We start from the raw sequence: 20459 nt of genomic DNA on the forward strand, positions 1-20459 counted from the left end.
TCCAAAATTGACAATGATCTCTTAATTGACCAGTCTAATGACCTTTTTTCAAGCCTCATCTTCCTTGCCCTCTGCAGTCTTTGACACTATCACCTTCTTCTCTTTGACATAAATAGATAAATCCAAATTAATTAATACCCTTTCTGCCCCTGCAGAAAGAAGGAGAACTGAGGGATATAAGGTTGTTCACTCCCTGAGAAGCACAGATGGCTTTTAGGTAAACTGACCATTTCTCTCCTAGGCTTTCACAATACGGCTCTCTCCTGCTTCTCTTCCTATGAATTAGACTATTCCTTCTCAGTCTCCTTTACTTGATATCCATCCATGTCCTGGCCTGTTTACTGTGGGCATTGCTCAAGGCTGAATCCTTTCAAAAACACTGTGGTATTGTGGATAGAAAGTTGACCTCAGGCTAGGAAGACCTGGGTTCCAGTCCTGCCTTAGACATACTGTAGTTATGAGATCCTGGCTAAGTCTCTTATCCTTTCAGGTACTTTAGACAACTCTCTAAGAAGAGATAAGATATCACCCTGTATTGGTAGAGGGAATTCTGTTTACCAGGCAGTTTGCTGAACCAAGAAAATCATAGGTCCAGTGACCTATGAACGTACTACCATGATCACAACTCCTTAAGTCTTATCTTTTCCAGATTAACATTCCCAGATTCTTTGGTTGATTATCATAAAGCATGAACTCAAGGCCTTTCATTATCCTGTTAACCTGTATTTGGACAGTGTCTACCTTATCAACATCTTTCCTAAAATATGGTGCTCAGAACTAAATATAATATTTTAATAGCCTTTAATAGTATTTTAATAGTACAGCAGTGTACACAGGGAATTATCATCTCCCTAGTGATGAACACTATCCATCTCTTAATATAGCTTGAAATTGACCCTCAGAGGTCTAGACTCAACATTAGAAGTAAATTACTAAAAATACACATATATATGTGTACATGTTGCACATTGCCCTGTATATAGACAGTAACTTCCCCCCAATATCTCGAATTATTTTGCATCTCTTTTCCTAAAGGTTGTTTCATTATTTTAGAGAGGAGAGAAACTGAAGTTCATGATCATTAAGACAATCATAGATTAAAACAGGCAACTTAGTGGCAGAAATAGCAAGGCATTCCAAGTTCATTTTTTTTCTCCTCAGTTTAAGCTATTTTGGAGGTCTATTTAAATCTTTCCACCCACTGTCAGCTATTATTTCTAAATTGCCTGTGTCATTTAAAGGAAATAATCTAATACATTGAAAGATATCGCATCTTTCTGAAAGTCCTTAATTTACAAATAATTTAGACTTTTGGAGGATAAAAAAAACCAATGATAATAACATGTTATATTGCACATTAAGTATTTTCCTTATAACAACCTTATGTTAACATATTTGTCCTCATTTTATGGGTAAAGATTCAGAGATTTTCAGAAGCTAAGTGATTCATCCTACCCTAGAATATTTCTTTCATAGACCAAGGAAATAAGTCCCACGTTCTTTGGGGACATTTCCTTCCTCTTGTACTATGGCACAAGCTATTATCAAACAGATGCTTCCTTGTATATATACCTTGTAACCCAATGAATGTAAAACATCCTCTCTCAAAATCTTTTTAGCAGGTCTGGATGACAATGTGAATTCAAAAGGTTGGGTTTTTTTTTTTTTCAGACTAAGATAAATGAAAGAAATCATTTAACAAATCAGAACATGATACACAAACACATACACATACACAAACATGATCTGCTACAATATGTGAGTGACTTCCATATTTCTCTCTGAGTGTGGCAGGCATTTTGCCTTGAGATCCTCCATTGGGATTTTTTTTTTTTTTTTTGGTAAGAAGTTCTTGTGTTATTACAAAAATCTAAGTCTACCAGAAAAAACTCTCACACACTGTGGTTGTTGCTGTGCATAAAGTTCTCCTGGTTCTGCTCCTTTCACTCAGCATCAGGTCATATAAGTCCTTCCAGGCCTCTCTGAAGTCTTCTTGTTCATCATTTCTTATGGCACAATAGTACTCCATTACATTCATATACCATAATTTATTCAGCCATTCCCCAATTGATGGACATCCCCTTGACTTCCAGTTTTTGGCAACTACATAGAGTGCTGCTATAAATATTTTTGTACATGTGGGACCCTTTCCCATTTTTATGATCTCTTGGGGATATAGTCCTAGTAGCGATATTGCTGGGTTAAAGGGTATGCACATTTTTGTAGCCCTTTGGGCATAGTTCCAAATTGCTCTCCAGAATGGTTGGATGCACTTGCAGCTCCACCAAAGGTTGGGTTTTTTTTTTGTTTTGTTTTTGTAGTTTCTTATCTGAGAACCTACAATATTTATTTAACAAACAAAAGAGTATTGGAGCAGTAAGTCAACCAAAAATTCATTTTTCAGCTTTGAAAGGAAAACCAGCCAATGAACTCAGCATGAAGTCAGGGAGTTGATGCTGAGATTCATTTGGAATTCATATCCTTACAAGAGAAATTAAGTATAACTGTGGAAATGGTAAGCACTCAGCAGTACCAAGTATTATAAGTGAAGAAAAATGATTGGTCCTTAACTAAGAAGGCTTGGTCAGGAACACACTTTTGCAGGTACTTGTGGGAGATAAAAGTTTAGGGACTTGATCACTGGAAGAATATAACATTGACCCTATCCATTGTGCTCTAAAGGTACCGTATTACTGTAGGTGAGCCTATAGAGTTGCTGGCCTTATTTCTGAATTACCTGGTCTCCCTCAGTGACTGAACACTCCAGGCATATCACTTATGAAACCCAATTTTTGGTGAGGTTTGGCAATTCATGCTAGAACTCTCTGGAGTTATGGGGGAATGTGGCAATAACTGACATAGTTATGGTATCTTTAAGATGGTACCTTTGCTCCCAAGAACACCTAAATGTAGGGCAGTACAGTGAGAAAGATAGAGTCACTCTAGGAAAAGTGAGGAGGGGTTAGACATGAGATTAAGAGAATGCACATTCAGAATTCTTTCTGGTGGAAAATGTCCTCTTTATGACCATGTTAAAAGTTTTCACCTCAAATTAGTAAAATAAGCTTCTAGGCAAATCAATTTTTTGAGACTGGGTTTTTTTTCTTCCCTAGGCTAGAAATACAGCAGCCAATTCAATAAAATAGTCAATAAAATAATCAACAATCATTTATTCAGTACTTATTATGTATCAGGCTCTGTACTGAGGATACAAATATGAAAGAATCCCTACTCTCTCAAGAAGCTTATATTCTCATGAATATAATATGAATCACAAATTTGTAGATTTTCAGAATTAGAAGAGCCTTAGAGCTATCTAGTTCAACCCACACTAGACATGAAACCCCAGTGGGTAGTCAATCAATGTCCACTTGGAGACCTCCTCTAATAGGGAGCCCACTATCTCTAGAGGCAGTCCATTTCACATTTGGGCCATTCTTAAATCAAGTTTAAATCTGTTTCTCTTCAGCTTCAATCAACTAGGTCTAATCTTGCCATCTGCCACCAAGCCAAGAATGCCTCATTCCTGTTCCATATATCATCTGGATAACTGAAGACACCTACCATGACATCTCTTAAGGCTTCCCTTCTCTGATTTTCATAACCCCACTTCTTTCAATTGCTACTCGTATGGCATAGAAACTAGTTCTTGCACCATCCTGATTGCTCTACACTAAACATACACTCCATTTTGTCACCATTCTTCCTAAAATGTGATGCCCAGGACTGAACATGCAGTGAAAACTTCATTCAGGAGGTCAAATGTGAAATTGTTGTTCCCTGAACTGTACATATGGTTTGACAGGGGGTTTTTTGAGTCATTTCAGTCATGTCCAACTCTTGGAGACCCCATTTGGGGTTTTCTTGCAAAGATACTGCAGTGGTTTGCCATTTCCTTTTCTAAATCATTTTATAAATGAGGAAACTGAAGCCAACAGGGTTAAATGACTAGCTTCACACTGCCAGTAAGTGTCTGAGGCCAGGTTTGAATTCAGGAAGATGAGTCTTCCTGGTTCTGAGCCCAGTGTTCTATCCACTGTGTAACCTAGTTGCTCCTTGACTGGGCAAAGATTCATTAAAGTATCTCCTTCCTTGTTCTAGACACCATAGCTCTATTCATGCATCCAAAGATCACTGAATTTATTCAACTGTCAGGTCTCACTGCTGACTCATAATGAGTTCTTGTGGTCTACTAAAAATCCTAGATCTTCATATAAATTATTAACTAGCCACTTGTCTCCCATCCTTTTCCTGTGTACTTGTTGCTTTTTAGAAAATAAAGGTAGGATTTACATTTATCCATATTAAATTCCTCATCAATGTAGTAGACTAATCCCACTGTTTTAACCTGTTAAAATATTCAGAAGAAGCCTTACTTGGAATAGGTTAGACACAGAATTAGGAGTCACACAGTGGGATCAGGGTGTACTAGACTAGACAGCTAGGAGATGCAGAGGATAAAGGGCCCATTTTGGAGTCAGGAAGACTCGTCTTTGTGAGTTCAAATCTAGCCTTAGACATTTACTAGTTGTGTGACCCTAAGCAAGTCACATAACCCTGTTTGCCTTAGTTTTCTTACCTGTAAAAGGAGTTGGAGAAGGAAATGGCAGACCACTATAGTATCTTTGCCAAGAAAATCTCATTGGGGTCACAAAGAGTCTGATATGGCTGAAAATGACTGAACAGCATACTAGATGACCTGTTAGATTCCAAGCAGTCCTGCGGTTTTTGGGTCACTCTTTATTCAGAACCACTTAAGTTACCTGCAGTAACTTAACCGGCAGGACCAATTAGTCCCCATGTCCTCCACAAAGTATTCCTATAAGTGTAAGCATAGGTAAGAAAGAAGGCATCATTTCTCTTCCTCAGATGAAAACTTCATTTTGGAGGTCAAATGTGAAATGGTTGTTCCCTTTCCACCCCTAGTCTAGCACTCTTTCTTCTTCATTTCTTCATTCTGGGCTTAGATACATACATTTGGGGTCCTTCCCACATCCCCCACTATTACAGATTCCCCTAAAAGAACTAAAAAGGAAAGGTAGTCGGTAGTTTAACGATGAGGCATGAGTGAAGTAGCCATTGCCCATTACCGTGTGAGTCCTCCAGTCTCTTTGTCCCTGGCAGCCCATCTGTAGCCAGCCTAAAGCGAGCTAAGACAGATCTTAGATCCAAGTTGTGCTACAGAGCTGACTGTGCAGCCAGGAGTGAGAACAAAAGAGCTTTGTGATATCTCTTTGCGGCAGAATACAATTCTTATTGTAGCTTTAGGAACTCTGATGAATGAATGAAGCATTTATTAAGCACTTCATATGTGCAAAGTGGGGCAGCTAGGTGGTGTAGTGGATAGAGTGCTGGGCCTGAAGTCTGGATGACTCATCTTCCTGAGTTCAAATCTGGGTTGAGACACTTAGTAGCTGTGTGACCCTAGGCAAGTCACCTAATCCTGTTTGCTTCAGTTTCCTCATCTGTAACATGAGCTGGAGAGGGAAATGGCAAACCACTCTGGTATCTTTGCTAAGAAAATGCCAAATGGGGTCATAAAGAGTTGGAAATGGCTGAACAATAAGTGTGCAAAGTATTGTGCTAAGTGCTGAGAAGACTGACAGGAATTCACTTTGTATTCTACTGGGAAAGGAGACACGTATAGAAGATTTCATTTGCAAGTCACCTGGAAAGGTCTTATGATCTCTAAGGTGCAGGGGCCAAAAGAAATTGATCGCTCTATAGTTTCTTTTCCACTGGTTAAGAACACACCAGTTTACCCTCTTGAACCATTTGACAGGGTCCAGGACTTTTTTTTCTCAAGAATTTTTGTATCTGAGCCTTCAACAGGAGAAACTGGAGCAGCTGCAGGAGCAGATGCTAGGCTCTGTCTCTGCAGAATTTGCTTCCCAGGACGATGATTGCAGAAACCTGGCAGAAAACACTGTGATTCCAAAGACTGTTTGGTTCAGGGTTCTGGGCTGTCTCTGTCATGGACAGAGGAGAGACTGCGGTAGGACTTTTTAGGCACATGTTGCCCCCTGTTTCTCTCTCGGGGTACCTTGTTGCTTCACCTAGGCTACCTTGCTGCCCTATGAGTGGTGGTTGGTGGGGATGGCTGGACGCTTCTCCAGAGGAGCCATTTCTCTTGATAATGGTTTTGAGGGCTGGACTAGATCGCTTGGGATGACTTTGCCTGTGTATTTGTGCTTATGTATTTCCTGGAGGAGGATTTTGTGCCGTTTTCTATAATCTAAGTTGCTGAAAGTTTTAAGGCATTGCATGTACCAGAGTCTTGGACACTGTGTTACAAGGTCAACAATAGTTGTGTCCTTGACATCTCAGAACCACAGACTCTCAAGAATTGGAGGATATTTCAGAGTTGATCTAATCCAACTCATACTGAAAGAAGAATCTCCCCTGCTGTATCTCTATTTGAAGATGCCCAAGTAAAGGGGAGACCAGCAGCTTCCAAGGCAACTCAATCCACTTTTGGAGGGAGATAACAACCATTTATGTGACAGTCACTGTGCTAAGTGCTTTATGAATATTATTTTATTTGGTCTTTACAACAACCCTGTGTGGTAGGGTCTATTATTATCCCCATCTGACAGATAAAGAAACTGAGGGCGTTGGGAAGCTTTCCCTTACACCAAGCCTAAATCTGCTTCTGTAATTTCCATTCACTGCTCCTTATTTTGCCCTCTGAATAGAGCACATGGATTTATTCCTCCAGTCACTCTTCAAGTATTTGAAGACAACTCTCATGTCGAGTCCTCTCCTAAATTTTCTCTTCTCTAGAATCAACATCCTGATGATCCTCTGTAACCAAGAATCACTGATTCCTTTGCCATCCTGGATACTCTTGTTCATGACCTCCCTAAAATGCGATGTTCCCAAGTGGTTCTACTAGAGTAGAGTACAGTGAGATGGTTCCTTTACTCATTCCTCATTCTATGCTTCTCCAAGTTAGCTTTTTTTGCTTACCTGCACATTACACTGGCTAATTCTGAGCCTGCAGTTCATAAACACTTTCTAAACCCTTCAACTCTTTTCCTTGTAGTAGGTACCCTGATCAGAGGTTTCCAGAGCCTCGGGGTCAGAAATTGTTGGACCTTTACAGAGCATTTATAAAGGAAAATTAAGAAATGCATGCCTTGTCCTGGTTCCCCCAAATGAGATAATATTGGTTTATCATCATGACTGGCACAGAGTTGGTATTTAATAAATGCTTGTTCTCTCTCCCTTTCTTCCCCCTATCCTATTGACCTCCTTTACTCCCCCTACCTATGACTCAGCTGCTTAGATTTTCTGCCCACTCTAATTTATTTCAGTCACTTGCCAAGTGTTCTTGTGTATAGTTTCATGGCTGACCACACCACATCCTCCTAAGGTAAACTCTCTCCTTTGGTTTTCTTAGATGAAAGATAAAGAGAATAATGTTGACCTATCTAGAGATGTCTGTGAGTATGACTGGAATTTATACATATTACAAAATGCAAAATACCCCAACCATGATTTTTTAAAAAATCAATATTGGATATAGAATTAAGTACATTTTTTATACCCATAGATGATCTTGGTGGCCCATGCAGAAGTTACATAGGAGCATATTTGAAAAGCCTTCAAAATGAAGTGGATTAGCATTTGAGAACATTTCAAAGTCATCAGAAAATAGAGATGACAAATTTTTAATGGCATAAACCCTATTAGCATCTACTTCTGCATAATGTTCATCATGGTGATTAGAATTGTTAATTTCCTAGAGCAAGCATAATTTTCCTTAATCCCCTATTGTATTCTCTGTGAAATAAATCTTGAGGATAGTTAAGCCTGGAAGCCCCATGGGTTGTAAAAGTAACAAAATCAGTACTACCAGTGATTGGTCAGTGGGTCGAGATGGGTAACTTGGGACAAGGAAAACTTCCTGATTTTAGACAGGACAGTAACTTTTCTGCTATCACTGGATCTGGAGTAAAGGCATGAATGTACTATTCTTGTCTGATTTTTCACTTGTTTAGGAGTATACTTGACATTCTATAATGATAGATAAAACTACAGACAAGCATTTGCTTCAGACTTCTCATCACCTCAGTTTTTCATGAAAAGGATTTTTTTATTGTTGTTGAAAGAGAGAATGGCACTTGATGTATCCTGGTAGCTCATGCCATGGTCCCCGAATCATTCATTTTAACTCCCATGTCATTTTTCATTTTGAGGAAATGAAATATTTGAGAAATGCTCAGAAGTAGGGCAGTTGGACAAGGGAGGCTGGAATGGGGATTTAGAATACTGGATGAGAAGCCTGTCTCTTAGATGTTAACTTGGGGATTTTAGCTCTGCTGCTTCATTACTGTGCTACCTTATACTGCAGACTTCGCTCTACGTAGAATCCTTTAACAGTCTGGGATGCAAAGGTGTCATGCTAGTTATCCAATAGAGGTCAAATAAACAGCTTAATAAACAAGAGAAACATGGTATCTTCCGCTCACTTCTTTGTGGGTTCCATACTGGTTACTTAAGAAGGAACACCAAAAGTTCTGAGAGCTGTAGATTTCACTGTCAGAAGTGCCTCTGAACTGATAGGACACCTAAAAACCAGAGGTGGACATGTGAAAGCACTACATTAATCAACTAGGATTTGTTAAACATTTACTATATGCCAGGCATTGTGCTAGGTGCTATAGCCTACAAATTGTTGGTCTATATCCCACAAAATGGTCTCAAATTGTTCTTGAGGTAGTTTCAGAACAGGGGATCTTACCCTGAGGGTCATGAGCTCTTTAAAGACCCCCACAACATTTTGATAACCATTTCAATACAAATTGGTTTCTTTGTAATCCTACGTATTTTATTTTATACGTTTAAAAGCATTGTGCTGAGAAGGGTTCCATAGGCTTCACCAGACTACTAACTGGATTCATGCTACAGAAACGGTGAAAAATCTCTGTTTTAGAGGGAAGCTGGGTTTGCATGTCACCAATTTTAATGGAGTTCTCATCTCTGATTCTTACAGTCCTTTGTTTTTATCTCGGCTCAACCCAGATGCTACCTCCTATACAATATTTCATCTCATCACCCTCAATATTATCATACTTTCCCTTCTTAACTTCTGTTTGCCTCAGTTTTCTCAACTGTAAAGTGGGAGTAACAACACCTACTTCATGGGGTTGTTGTGAGGGCCAAATAAAATAATATTTGTAAAGTGCTAAGCATAGTGTCTAGCATGTAGAAGGTGCTTTATAAATGTTATTTCCCTTTATTGCCTTACATGTGGAATGGGATTGGCCTTGTAATTTTACTGATCTATGGGACTCCCAGTGAGGAAATTCCATCTTCATTGCAGATCAGTATCTTCTGTGTAAATTATAGTCTTAGAAAGTTGCTGGAGAAGCAGTGAGAGATGAAATAATGTCCCCAGAGTCATACACCAGTCTGTGTCAGAGTCGGTCCTTGAACCCAGTACTTCCTGACTCAGAGACCAACTCTCTATCCACTATGCCTCATTGCCTAAAGGTTTAGAATGTAAAGTCCTTGAGGGCAAGAGCATTTTTTGTCTTTCCTTGTATCTTCAGAACTTAGCGTAGTGCCTGGTGCATAGTAAGAGTTTAATAAATGCTTTTTGAGGAGAAATAGATGACAAAAGTTGCCAAAATAATTTAAAACACTTACAAAAGGCAGATCCATGATAGGATATAATGAGGTTTCAGAAACTGAAGCCACACTTTCCCCATTCTTTTATCCTCCTTAACAGTTATTTCTCTTGCCCTGTTTTGTCCCAGAAACCTGAATTTGAACTAATCTAACTCCGTGGAAAATCAAGCATGAGGGGACATGTTGTTAGCACTTTACATGTGAAACCTATTGAATCAGACTTTTATCTGATGTAGTTACTATGTTTAAAAGGGGCATTATTCAAGCTATAGTGTATCGAAATCTGTGTAATAATATCATAATAATGCCAATGCCCTAATAGAATTTTACAGTAAGGATAATACTTATGGTAGAGGTCATCACAGCCATCAACATTTGGCCTGTATTGCTTGGACCCTATATCTACTGTATGTGAATATGGAGGTCATAGGGGTAATCCATTAGCTGTTTTTTTTAATTTTAAATTTACCCTTTGAACCCAGGTACTCTTTTACCTTTGAGTAAAGCTGTTAGGATCGCTAAATCAATGTCCTGATGTCCTTCGGATCCCATGCGAAATACAGTAATCTGTAATTTAAAACAAGGTGGCCATTAGTGATCTATTTTACTCCCAGTCAAAAAACCAACTCAGTGTAACCACATCTGAATTCAGACAACCTTGATATCTATAAAGTTACCTTTTTAATATAAATCAATCATATACAGCAAGTGGGTGGCACACATATGACTAGATTGTTTTAGCAATTCATTAAATGAAAGTGCAACTGTAGAAGGGGGACAGACATTTAACACGGACGGGATCTAGCATCTTCCTTGTTACAACGGAATGGTTATTTTAGATTTAGTTAAATGAGGGAAAGGCTGAAGTCCAAGGAAGACGCCCCTTTTTAAAGATTCACCTTCACATCACTGATTTCGGGATCTACAATTGTGAACGGGTTGGACCATGCACTATTAATAGACATATAAGTATCTGGAATTGCTGCTTAGTATGTTCTCTACTACAAAGCTCTACATTGTGTGTGTGAGTGTGTGTATTTAAGTGTGTGTGTGTGTGTGTGTGTGTGTGTGTGGTATATGCCTAAGGGCATTGAGATAGCTATTAGTCCTGTGGATAGAGTGTTGGGTCTGGATTCAGGAAGACCTGAGTTCAAATCCAACCTCAAGGCACTTGCTGGCTGTGGAACCCTGGCCAAGTCACTTAATTTTTGTCTGCCTTTCTTCAATCTTTGTGTGACTTTCTCAATTGCAAATTAGGGACAATAAATGATTGTTAGGAGAATGAAATGAGCTAATATTTGTAAAAAAAAAAAAGTGCTTAGCACAGAGCCTGGCACATGGTAGGTACTATGTAAACATGCTCATTTTCTTTCCCTTAAAGCTGTGAAAGAACAATTAACGTAGAATACATTTAGAGCTAGAAAGAACCCTAATTCAATTCCCTCTATACAACCGAGGAAACTGAAGTCTCGAAAGATAAAATAATTTTCCCAAGGTCATTTAGGTAGCAGGTCCAGGATTCAAACCCAAGGATATTCCAAATCCTCAACAGAGTACCACCATCCCAAATGCAGAAGATTTGAGTTTGCTTATTTAATAGCTAAATATTTAGAGTCTAGGTAGCTGGGTAGCATGGAAAGCTGGACATTGAATCAGGAAGATGCAAGTTTGAACCCTATCTCAGACACTAGCTGTGTGACTCTGGGCAAGTCATTGAGAGCTCTTAGCCACTGGCTCTTCATCTGTAAAATGAGGATAAAAATAGTGCCCGCCTCATAGGATTGTTCTGAGGATTAAAGGAGATAAATAACTCTGTTGTTCAGTTGTTTTTCAGTTGTGTTCAATTCATCATGACCTCATTTGGGGTTTTCTCGGCAAAGTTACTGAAATAGTTTGCTGTTTCCTTCTCCAGCTCATTTTACAAATGAGGAAACAGGCAAACTGAAGTTACTTGCTCAGGCCAGTTTTGAACTCAAGAAAACAAGCCTTCCTGACTCCAGGCTTGGCACTTTATCCACTGTGCCACCCAGCTGCCCGATATAAATCAAGCACTAGTTATGATTACTGTTATTTTTAACTACGTGATTGGGTTCAAGTCACTTAACCCTTCTGATTTACTAAACCTTATGTTATCCATCCTAAATGGCTTTTATAAGGATCACATGAGATAATATAAGTACAAGAACTTTTGACTATGAAAGTACCATATAAATGTAGGTATTATCATCTTAGGGCTGTAATACAGTAGTGTTCTCTCAGGATTTTGTGGACCCAAAGTTCTCTTATGACTCTCCTCATAGTCCTTCAGTATCACCCCCTAAACCTCTCATGGACTAAGTGTAGCAAGATTGAAGGGGAATTACAGAGGGTAGAAGTAGATATATATCTCTAACCAGCCTTTCCAGGCTTATCTGACATTACTCCCCTTCACACTCTCAATATTATAGTCAAATTGGACTCCTGACTGTTCTCTGAACTCAGCATTTCATTTCTTGCCTCAGTGCATTCATACTGCAGGCCCCCTTGTCTGGGAGGCTTCCTTCTAAACCCCTCCTCATCTGTCTTTGGGGGCCAGCTAGGTGGTGCAGTGGATAGAACACCAGTGCAGGAGTCAGGAGGACCTGAGTTCAAATCTCACCTCAGACACTTGACACTCCCTAGTTGTGTGACCTTGGGCAAGTCACTTAACCCCAACTGCCTCATCCTGGGTCATCTCCAATCATCCTGATGAATATCTGGTCACTGGATGCAGATGGCTCTGGAGGAGAAGTGAGGCTGGTGACATGTACAGCCCTCCCTCACTCAAAACAAAGTCAAGTACAAGTCATGTCATCATTTTTCTGATGGCCTGGTCTTCTTCAGCAATGAAGGATGAACACACATCTGTCTTTGACATTCAGCCCAGGTGCTAACTCTTCCCTTTAGCTTCCCCCTCTCCCCTATTATTAGTGCTCGCTCTCCCTAAATTATTTTGTATTGTATACTTAATATTATTTTGTATATGTTTTATCCCTTCATAGAATGGATATCTATGTCACTTGAGGGCGGGGACTATTGTTTTTGTCTGTGTCACCTTGTCTGAAGGAGGGAAAGAATTGTAACTAACACTGAGAACTGGCCTTGGCTGAAGGTGCCAGCCTTTGTGAGAAGGGAGTGTGCTTGCTTCTGAGGACAAACTTCCTCCCTGGAGATAAGGCAATCATTTCTGGCTGCTTCTCCCAGGGCCCTGATGCCTTTTCTAAGATCTGCCTTTTTCTCAACTAAATTTCTGTCAGGCTGAGGACAGCATTCATCTCAGAGTGTTTCCAATGTGATGGGTCCCTTCACAATCATCCAAATGTCAGTATATCCGTGGTTGGACTGAGTTTTTTCCAGACCCAGTTGTGCTAGGCTCTGAGTGGACATTTATTAAATATTTATCACATTATATATTAAATATTTAATTTGTTATATTTATAAAATATTTAATTTGTTATATTAATGTTTACTGTACCGTATAGTAAACATTAAATAATATTAAACATCATTATATATTGTTGAATTGATGTATAAAGGAAAAAGATGAGAATGAAAGACATGATGTAGTATCGTGGAAAGGCAATCAAACTTGCATTCAACAAGGATCTAAAACATTCCCAAAGGATTCTTGATGCAAAATGCCATCCACATTCAGAGAAAGCACTATGGAATTGGATCATAGAATGAAGCAAAATATTTTCTCTTATGTTATGTCTTGTTTTGTTTTTTCTCATGGTTTCTTCCATTCATTTTAATTCTTCTATGCAACATGACTAACATGAAAATGTGTTTAATAAGAATGCATGTGTGGAACCCATATAGGATTGCATGCCATCTTGGAGAGGGAGGGAAGACGGAGGGGGAGAAAATTTAAGACTTATGGAAGTGATTGTTGAAAACTGAAAATTAATTAATTTAAAATAAATACAAACTTGTATTCAAAGCCCTTCCTAACTTAGCTCCCTCCTCCTACCTTTCCAGTCTCTTTATGCCTGACCCCTCTTCCCTTCCCAACACACTCTGTGCTCTGGCCTCTTTGCCATTCCTCAAATCAGACCCCTCCAACTCCCAACTCAGAGCATTTGCACCAGCTGTCTCTCCCACCTGAAATGTTCTCCCTCATCTCCACCTCCCAGCTTCCTTCAAGTCCTAGCTCCACCTTCCACAGGAAACCTTTCTCTAACCCTCTTAATTCCAGCGCTTCCCCTCTATTGATAATTTCCATTTTCTTCTGTATATAAGGCTTGTTTGTACATAGTTTTTTGCATGTTGGCTCTCCCATCAGACTGTGAGTTCCTTGAGAGCAGGTCCATCTTTTGCCTTTCTTTGTATCTCCAGTACTTAGCCTAATCTCTGGCACATAATAGTCAATTAATAAATATTTATTACCTGAGTGACTGCTTTTTTAGTTGAGCAATAACCTTAAAAAAGTCACTTAATAACTCAACCTTAATTCTTCTCTGTGTAAAATGAGTATGCTAATAATACTTAGCACTACATATCTCATGAAATTTTTTTTTTGAGGAAAGCACTTGGTAAACCTTAAAGTGATATATAAATATGGTCTATTAATGGAGAAGATAATAGAATCAATTACATCTTGTTAATTTCATTGCTGACAGGACAGAAGGGATCAGGGAGGGTCTCTACTGGAGGCAGCAGTGTTTGCTAACAGGGTATGTTATTGCTATCAAAAAGCTGTTCAGCATCTTTTGAGTACTTGTGCTTTGGTGATGCTATATGGTTTCAATTCGATTGAATGAATGTTTATTAAGTACTTACTATATGCAAGTTACTGGGGAGAAAACAATTCCTACTCTCAAGTAACCTACTGGGGTGTGGGAAGGGATACAACATGAACAAAGTTGAGCATAATACAGTGTAGAGAGCGAAGAAGAGATAGAGGAAAGATCAGATGAAGAGATTAAAGAATATTGGAGGAGGGTGAGAGCACTGATGACTGGGCTTGGGGGTAAGGGACTCAGGGAAAGCTTCACAGAAAAGGTGGCACCTAGCTGAGCTATGTAATTAAAGATATCATAGGTCCAGACTAAAAGAATAAAGCATAATTGGTAAATTAAATATCTTGTCTGTTCCAAATCTAATATCCAAAGGTTAATAAAACATTTCTGATCTCTCTCCTAAATGTTACATTTTGAATACATTTAAACTAATTAATTGGCTATTAATTACATACAAATGAATTGAAGAATAATTAAATATTATGAAGTAATTAAATTTGAAAACTTTATTAATAACATCCACTGGCTATGGAATCTGGGATGAGATTAAAGACAGAACAGTTAATGAAATCAGCTTAGCTATGTTTACCTTAGTTCAGAAAATTACCTTAATGAAGATACCTGGAATTTATGTAGCACTTTAAGGCTGCCGAAATACTTATTAGGCAATATCTCATTTAATCCAAAGGACAACACTGGGAAGTAGCTACTAGAGTTTTTTTTTTTTAATTTTAAAACTGAAGGAATGAGGTTCAGAGAGATGAAATCACTTGACCATGGTTAAACATTAATAAATGTCAGGGGTAGGATTCAGATCCAGATGTCTTCTGACTCCAAGTCCACCCATTTTCCCATTTAAGCCACATTGTCTTTTTAGGATTTTGAGTCACTGAATAAGCACAGAAAGTAGCAAAGAAAGAGTCTCAGAACATCATGAATTGGTGGGAAGAAAAGAGAGTACTATATTGGGGAAAGGAATAAGCATTTAAACAGTGCTTACTGTGTGCAAGCTGTGCTGAGGGCATTACAAATATTCTCTCATTTGATTCTTATAAGAACTCTGAGAGGCAGGTTCTGTGATCCCCATTTTATAGATAAGGAAACTGGGATAAATGACTTGCCCAAGGTCACACAGCTAGTAAGTGTCTGATGCTGGATTTTAAGTCAAGTCCTCCTGATTCCAGCCTTTCTTTCCTTCAATCCACTATGCCTCCTAACTGCTTCAAATCCAGGAAACTCACATTTTATGGAAATATGGAAGGTCACTTGTGTACATAACAGCTGTGAGGCTACATGGACTTATTGCACTCATGTATATGCTGGACTTTATTGACCTCTAGGTGATATAATAAAAGGGGAGCAGTGTTCCCCTACATTTTGTTTTCCAGCATATTTTCCCATTACTTTAATAGTTCAGCACAATCTGCTATGACATAGCTAGAAACTTGTCCAGAAATGGTGACTTGGGCATTCTTTAGGTAATTATTAATACCCTGGAGAAACCAGGAGGTGAATGAAAGAAAATCTTATCCTTGCTCTGCAGTTAGAAGAGGAAGCCTCTAAGACAAATTGAATTACTCTGGGTGGGGGGAGGGAGGAAGGAGATCACTTGAGGAGAAACAAAAGGTTGGGAAATACCCTGTGTTTACTACAACCTGGATATCTATCTGACATGTGTGAAACCTCACTCACTAGAACTAGAACAAAGGAGAACCAAGAAGTGATTTGAGCTCGGGATTATTGAATATCAAATGGGATTAATAATGAATGAAAAATGAATTAAGTGGATACTTTGTGTCAGACACTTTGCTTAGTAGGGAAGGGTACAAATGGGAAGGAGTATGATGTAAAAACAAATGACATCAGTAAAATATTTTTAATTTAAAGAGTAAATGGAAGTAATAGATTTTGGATCAGGCCTAACATTTCATTGGTATATGAAATTCCTGAACATGGAACAACTGATTGGCTTAAGACTGGACAAGGAGTATTATGAGGATAGATAGTGTCATCTTATTTATTTAACTTATATGCAGAGTACATCATGCAAAATGCAAGGCTGATTGAATCAAAAGCTGGAATTAAGGTTGCCAAGGGAAATATCGACACTTGTGGATATGTAGATGATACCACTCTGATGGCAGACAATGAAGAATTAAGAAGCCTCTTGATGAAGGTGAAAGAGGAAAGTGTAAAAGCTGACTTGAAGCTTAACATAAAAAACCCCACTAAGATCTTGCCAACTGGTCCCATCACTTGCTGACAAATAGAAGGAGAAGAAATGGAAGCAGTGTCAGATTTTATATTCTTGGACTCAAAGATCACTGCAGATGGCAGCTGCAGCCATGAAATTAAAGGGTGCTTGCTCCTTGGAAGGAAAGCTATGACAAATCTGGGCAGCATACTAAAAAGAAGAGATATGTCCTTGCCAACAAAAGTCTGTATAGCAAAGCTATGGTTTTTCCAGTAACAAGGTATGGCTATGAGAGTTGGACTATAAGGAAAGTTGAGCACTATAGAATTAATACTTTCAAATTGTGGTGTTGGAGAAGACTTGGGAGTCCCTTGGATAGCAAGGAGATCAAATAATCAATACTTAAAGAAATTAAAACAGGCTATCCACTGAAAGATAAAACACCAAAGCTTAAATTCTTTGGCCACATAATGAGAAGACAAGACTTAGTGGAAAAGACCCTGACGTTGGGAAAGATGGAAGGCAAAAGGAAAAAGGGGATGGAAGAGGATGAGATAGATAGATAGTGTCATGAAAATAATGAACATGAATTTCAACAGACTTTTGAGAGAGAGTGAAGGATAGAAAGGCCTGGCATGCTATGATCCTTGGGGTCACAAAGAATGGGATAAGACTGAGTGACTGAACAACAACATCTGGAATTTCCAGTGAAAAAGCACTCTCTACCAATGCAGGTGAGAATCTACTTTGTAATTTAAAATCTTAGAAATTTGCTCGATGGGGCCAGGGGAAGGCACTAGGAACTTCAGGAACTTGTTTGGGGTCACACAGCTAATATGTTTCATAGCTATAAGTTGGACCTACATCTTCCTATCTCCAACGACAGTCATAAATACACAGTTCCATGCTTAAAAAAATTTGCCAGGGCTAATGTAACAATTAACCTACAATTACTGAGAAGACTACAATATTTTCAGGTTACATATATGTACAAATGAGACAAAAAAAAGGGATATTGATTAAACATCTGAATTACTGACTCTATATGGCTAGAGCTCCATGTAGATCCAGTGAGACTATATATAACATTATCGAACTGAATTTGAGGAAAATGTTGTATGTGCTTTTTTTAATTTACTTTTCCCTGTGCAGCAAGATTTGTGCTTGCAGTTGAAAAGTCATGGCACATCCAATTATACAAGATGGCTCTGTCTTTATTTAGAATAAGAAGATACAGATAAGTAAATGAAGAAACTGAAACTGACTAGTATATTAAGTTAGAAAACAAGAAGGCTCAACTGGTGAAAAATACAAGTTCATAACACACAAACATTTGCAGCTCTTTTAGGAATGCGAGAGATAGGATTTCTAAGGTTCTATTCAGAGGGAACATTCTGTAAGTCTGTGAGAAATATCCAAAGGACTCTAGTAGATAAATAACATACCCAGTAGAGAATCAGACTTTTAAGGAGTATTTCTCATCTTCTGGCTATTTAAAAATTGCTAATAATAGTAATATTTGAGCATTCCTAAGGATTCCCAAGTTGCTGATTGCTACAAAGGCAAATCTCTTTCAACACCCATATTTTTCAGATGATCTAACTGGGAATCATGGAAGATCACTATGTCAGAAGAATAAAAATTGCAGGTGGTCTTAATATTACCTGGTTCATTTTAGCAGCATTTTACCAATGACATCATTTGTGGAAGGAATGGCATAAAGAAAAGTTATCCTCAAGGTCATGAATGGACAAAAAGGAAGATGGTTGCTCATATAATGAAAACAATAAATATATGGGCACCCCAAGTGCACCCAAGTAATACATCCAAAGTATTATAAAACCCAAGAACAACCACAGGAGAGGTCTTCCGAGTACTGGACTGATTCTCTAGAGACAATTTAGAAAACAAAGGGAAAATAAGTTGTATAAGATAAAAAGGCTTGGATCAATTGCTATGTGCCCAGGGGAAGGAAATCTTCATATGAAGTCATTCATAGAACTCTGTAAATAATACTGTTAGTCAATGAAGAGCTGAAGATTATGACTGTTAAAAAGTTTTACCAAATGGAACAGAAAGATCATTGAACTATTGCCTACAAAGTTAATTTTTCTGTATAACCACCCAAAACTTCTCATTGACTTTCATCATAAAATTACATCTATGTTCCACCAAGCAGAGCCATCAAGGCTGGTGGATGTACTAATGATCTTGGAATCAGCAAAACCTAGGTTCACATACTACTTCTGACATTTATTATTTATGTTACCCCAGGCAAGTCACAATCAGTCTGCATTTTAGGCAGGTATCTAGGACTTCTGTGCTAAGTCATGGATAGATTGTGAGAATGTTTACTTGCCTTTGTTCTTGTGTGTGTGTGTGTGTGTGTGTGTGTGTGTGTGTGTGTGTGTGTGTGTGTGAGAGAGAGAGAGAGGGAGGGAGGGAGGGAGGAAGGGAGGGAGGGAGGGAGAGAGAGAGAGAGAGAGAGAGAGAGAGAGAGAGAGAGAGAGAGAGAGAGAGAGAGAGAGAGAGAGAGAGGGAAGAGGGGGAGAGTGAGAGAGATCATGGCTGATCCTATGAGAATATAAAACTGGAAAATATGTGAAATGCAAAATAAAGTATTATCCAAGATGGAAAAAAGGAGAGAACAGAAAGAATCATGGATGCATGACAATATAATCACAAAATCAAACAGACAAAAATGTCATATTTAAAAGAAAAACAACCACGTGGGAGGACAGTGGAAATGGAATTATACAGAGGAATGTGATCCTTAGACATCTTGGCTCTGTTAGCTTGCAAATCATTTCAAAGTATTAAAAAAATGTACTCACTGAATAGTGAGTAAATGATTCAGTCAGGTTTCCCAGAATCAGCTTTCCATTGCTACCGCTGATTACTGTGCTTTGTGTATCTGATTCCACAGGTGAGGAAAACACCTGCTTTCCTTAGGATAAAGTAAGTGTGCTAGAGACAGGAAACAGGCCAAACTTGAAATTAATTCCTCAGGGGAAAAAATCCATGTGAGTCTTCAGAAGGTAATGATTTGAGAATTATCTTGTTATGTGCTGTCCTTCAGTTTTGAATCCTTTGACTGTTGATTGATGCGACCTTTTCCCTTTAGTCTAAAATCTTGGAACATGCCACCCTGGAAATAACAGTGTCATTTCCAAAACCTTTTTTCTACACCTCATGGCCTTTGTTGATAGAATCCAGAATATTTGTCACCAACAAGCCTGTCAGCCAACCAGATGGGCAAAAATTCAGTTTTACCCATGGCAATATTATTCTGCCTCAGGAAGGAGGATGTTGGGTTCAGAGGCAATTGGAATTTGTTTTTACAATACACAGATTAGCATTCTGTGGAAAATTCTCAGGGCACAGATGGTTCTTCATGTCATGTGTGGCATACTTTGGGTTGCAATAATCCTTGGGTGATTCTTCTTGACCCCCCCCTTTTTTCTTCTTTCCTCCCCCCACCTTTTTCATTAAGGGCTGTGCCTAGAATTTTTATCCTTACACTGTCAGGTTTTATGAGAACATCTGATATCTCTGGTAACTACTTTCTGTTTTTGAGAAACTGCTACCAGGAGAGTGTCAAATAAGCTTTATAAATTGATGGGAGATGGACAGGGTTGAACTCCTTTCACAAAGCAGGCCAGACCAATTCCCTTGATGCCAAGTTAGTAGGCAGAATTTCTAGGAGTGGATAGTCATGGTTGTACCTAACCTGCTCCCCAAGATTAATGCCAACAAAGTAAATCTATAGAGAACTGGGCAAATCCTACTTTTGTTGTGAGAGTCAGAAAAAATGAACATCCCTCAATCCTTTCCTTGTGCCAGCAAAAGAGCCATCCCACATTTCCTCT

General features: G+C 38.7%; 1 protein-coding gene across 1 annotated transcript in view; it reads right to left on the minus strand.

The window, feature by feature from the left end:
- TRPM3 (transient receptor potential cation channel subfamily M member 3) overlaps positions 1 to 20459 on the minus strand; it is a 457883-nt gene that overhangs the window by 159779 nt on the left and 277645 nt on the right. Inside the window, exon 9 of the mRNA XM_072611419.1 lies at positions 10131 to 10203. Within this exon, the coding sequence (XP_072467520.1) occupies positions 10131 to 10203 (73 nt within the window). The remainder of the gene's footprint in view (positions 1 to 10130; positions 10204 to 20459) is intronic.

This window comes from Notamacropus eugenii, chromosome 1 (genome assembly GCF_028372415.1).
Source record: "Notamacropus eugenii isolate mMacEug1 chromosome 1, mMacEug1.pri_v2, whole genome shotgun sequence".
In the NCBI taxonomy this organism is placed as follows: Eukaryota; Metazoa; Chordata; class Mammalia; order Diprotodontia; family Macropodidae; genus Notamacropus; species Notamacropus eugenii.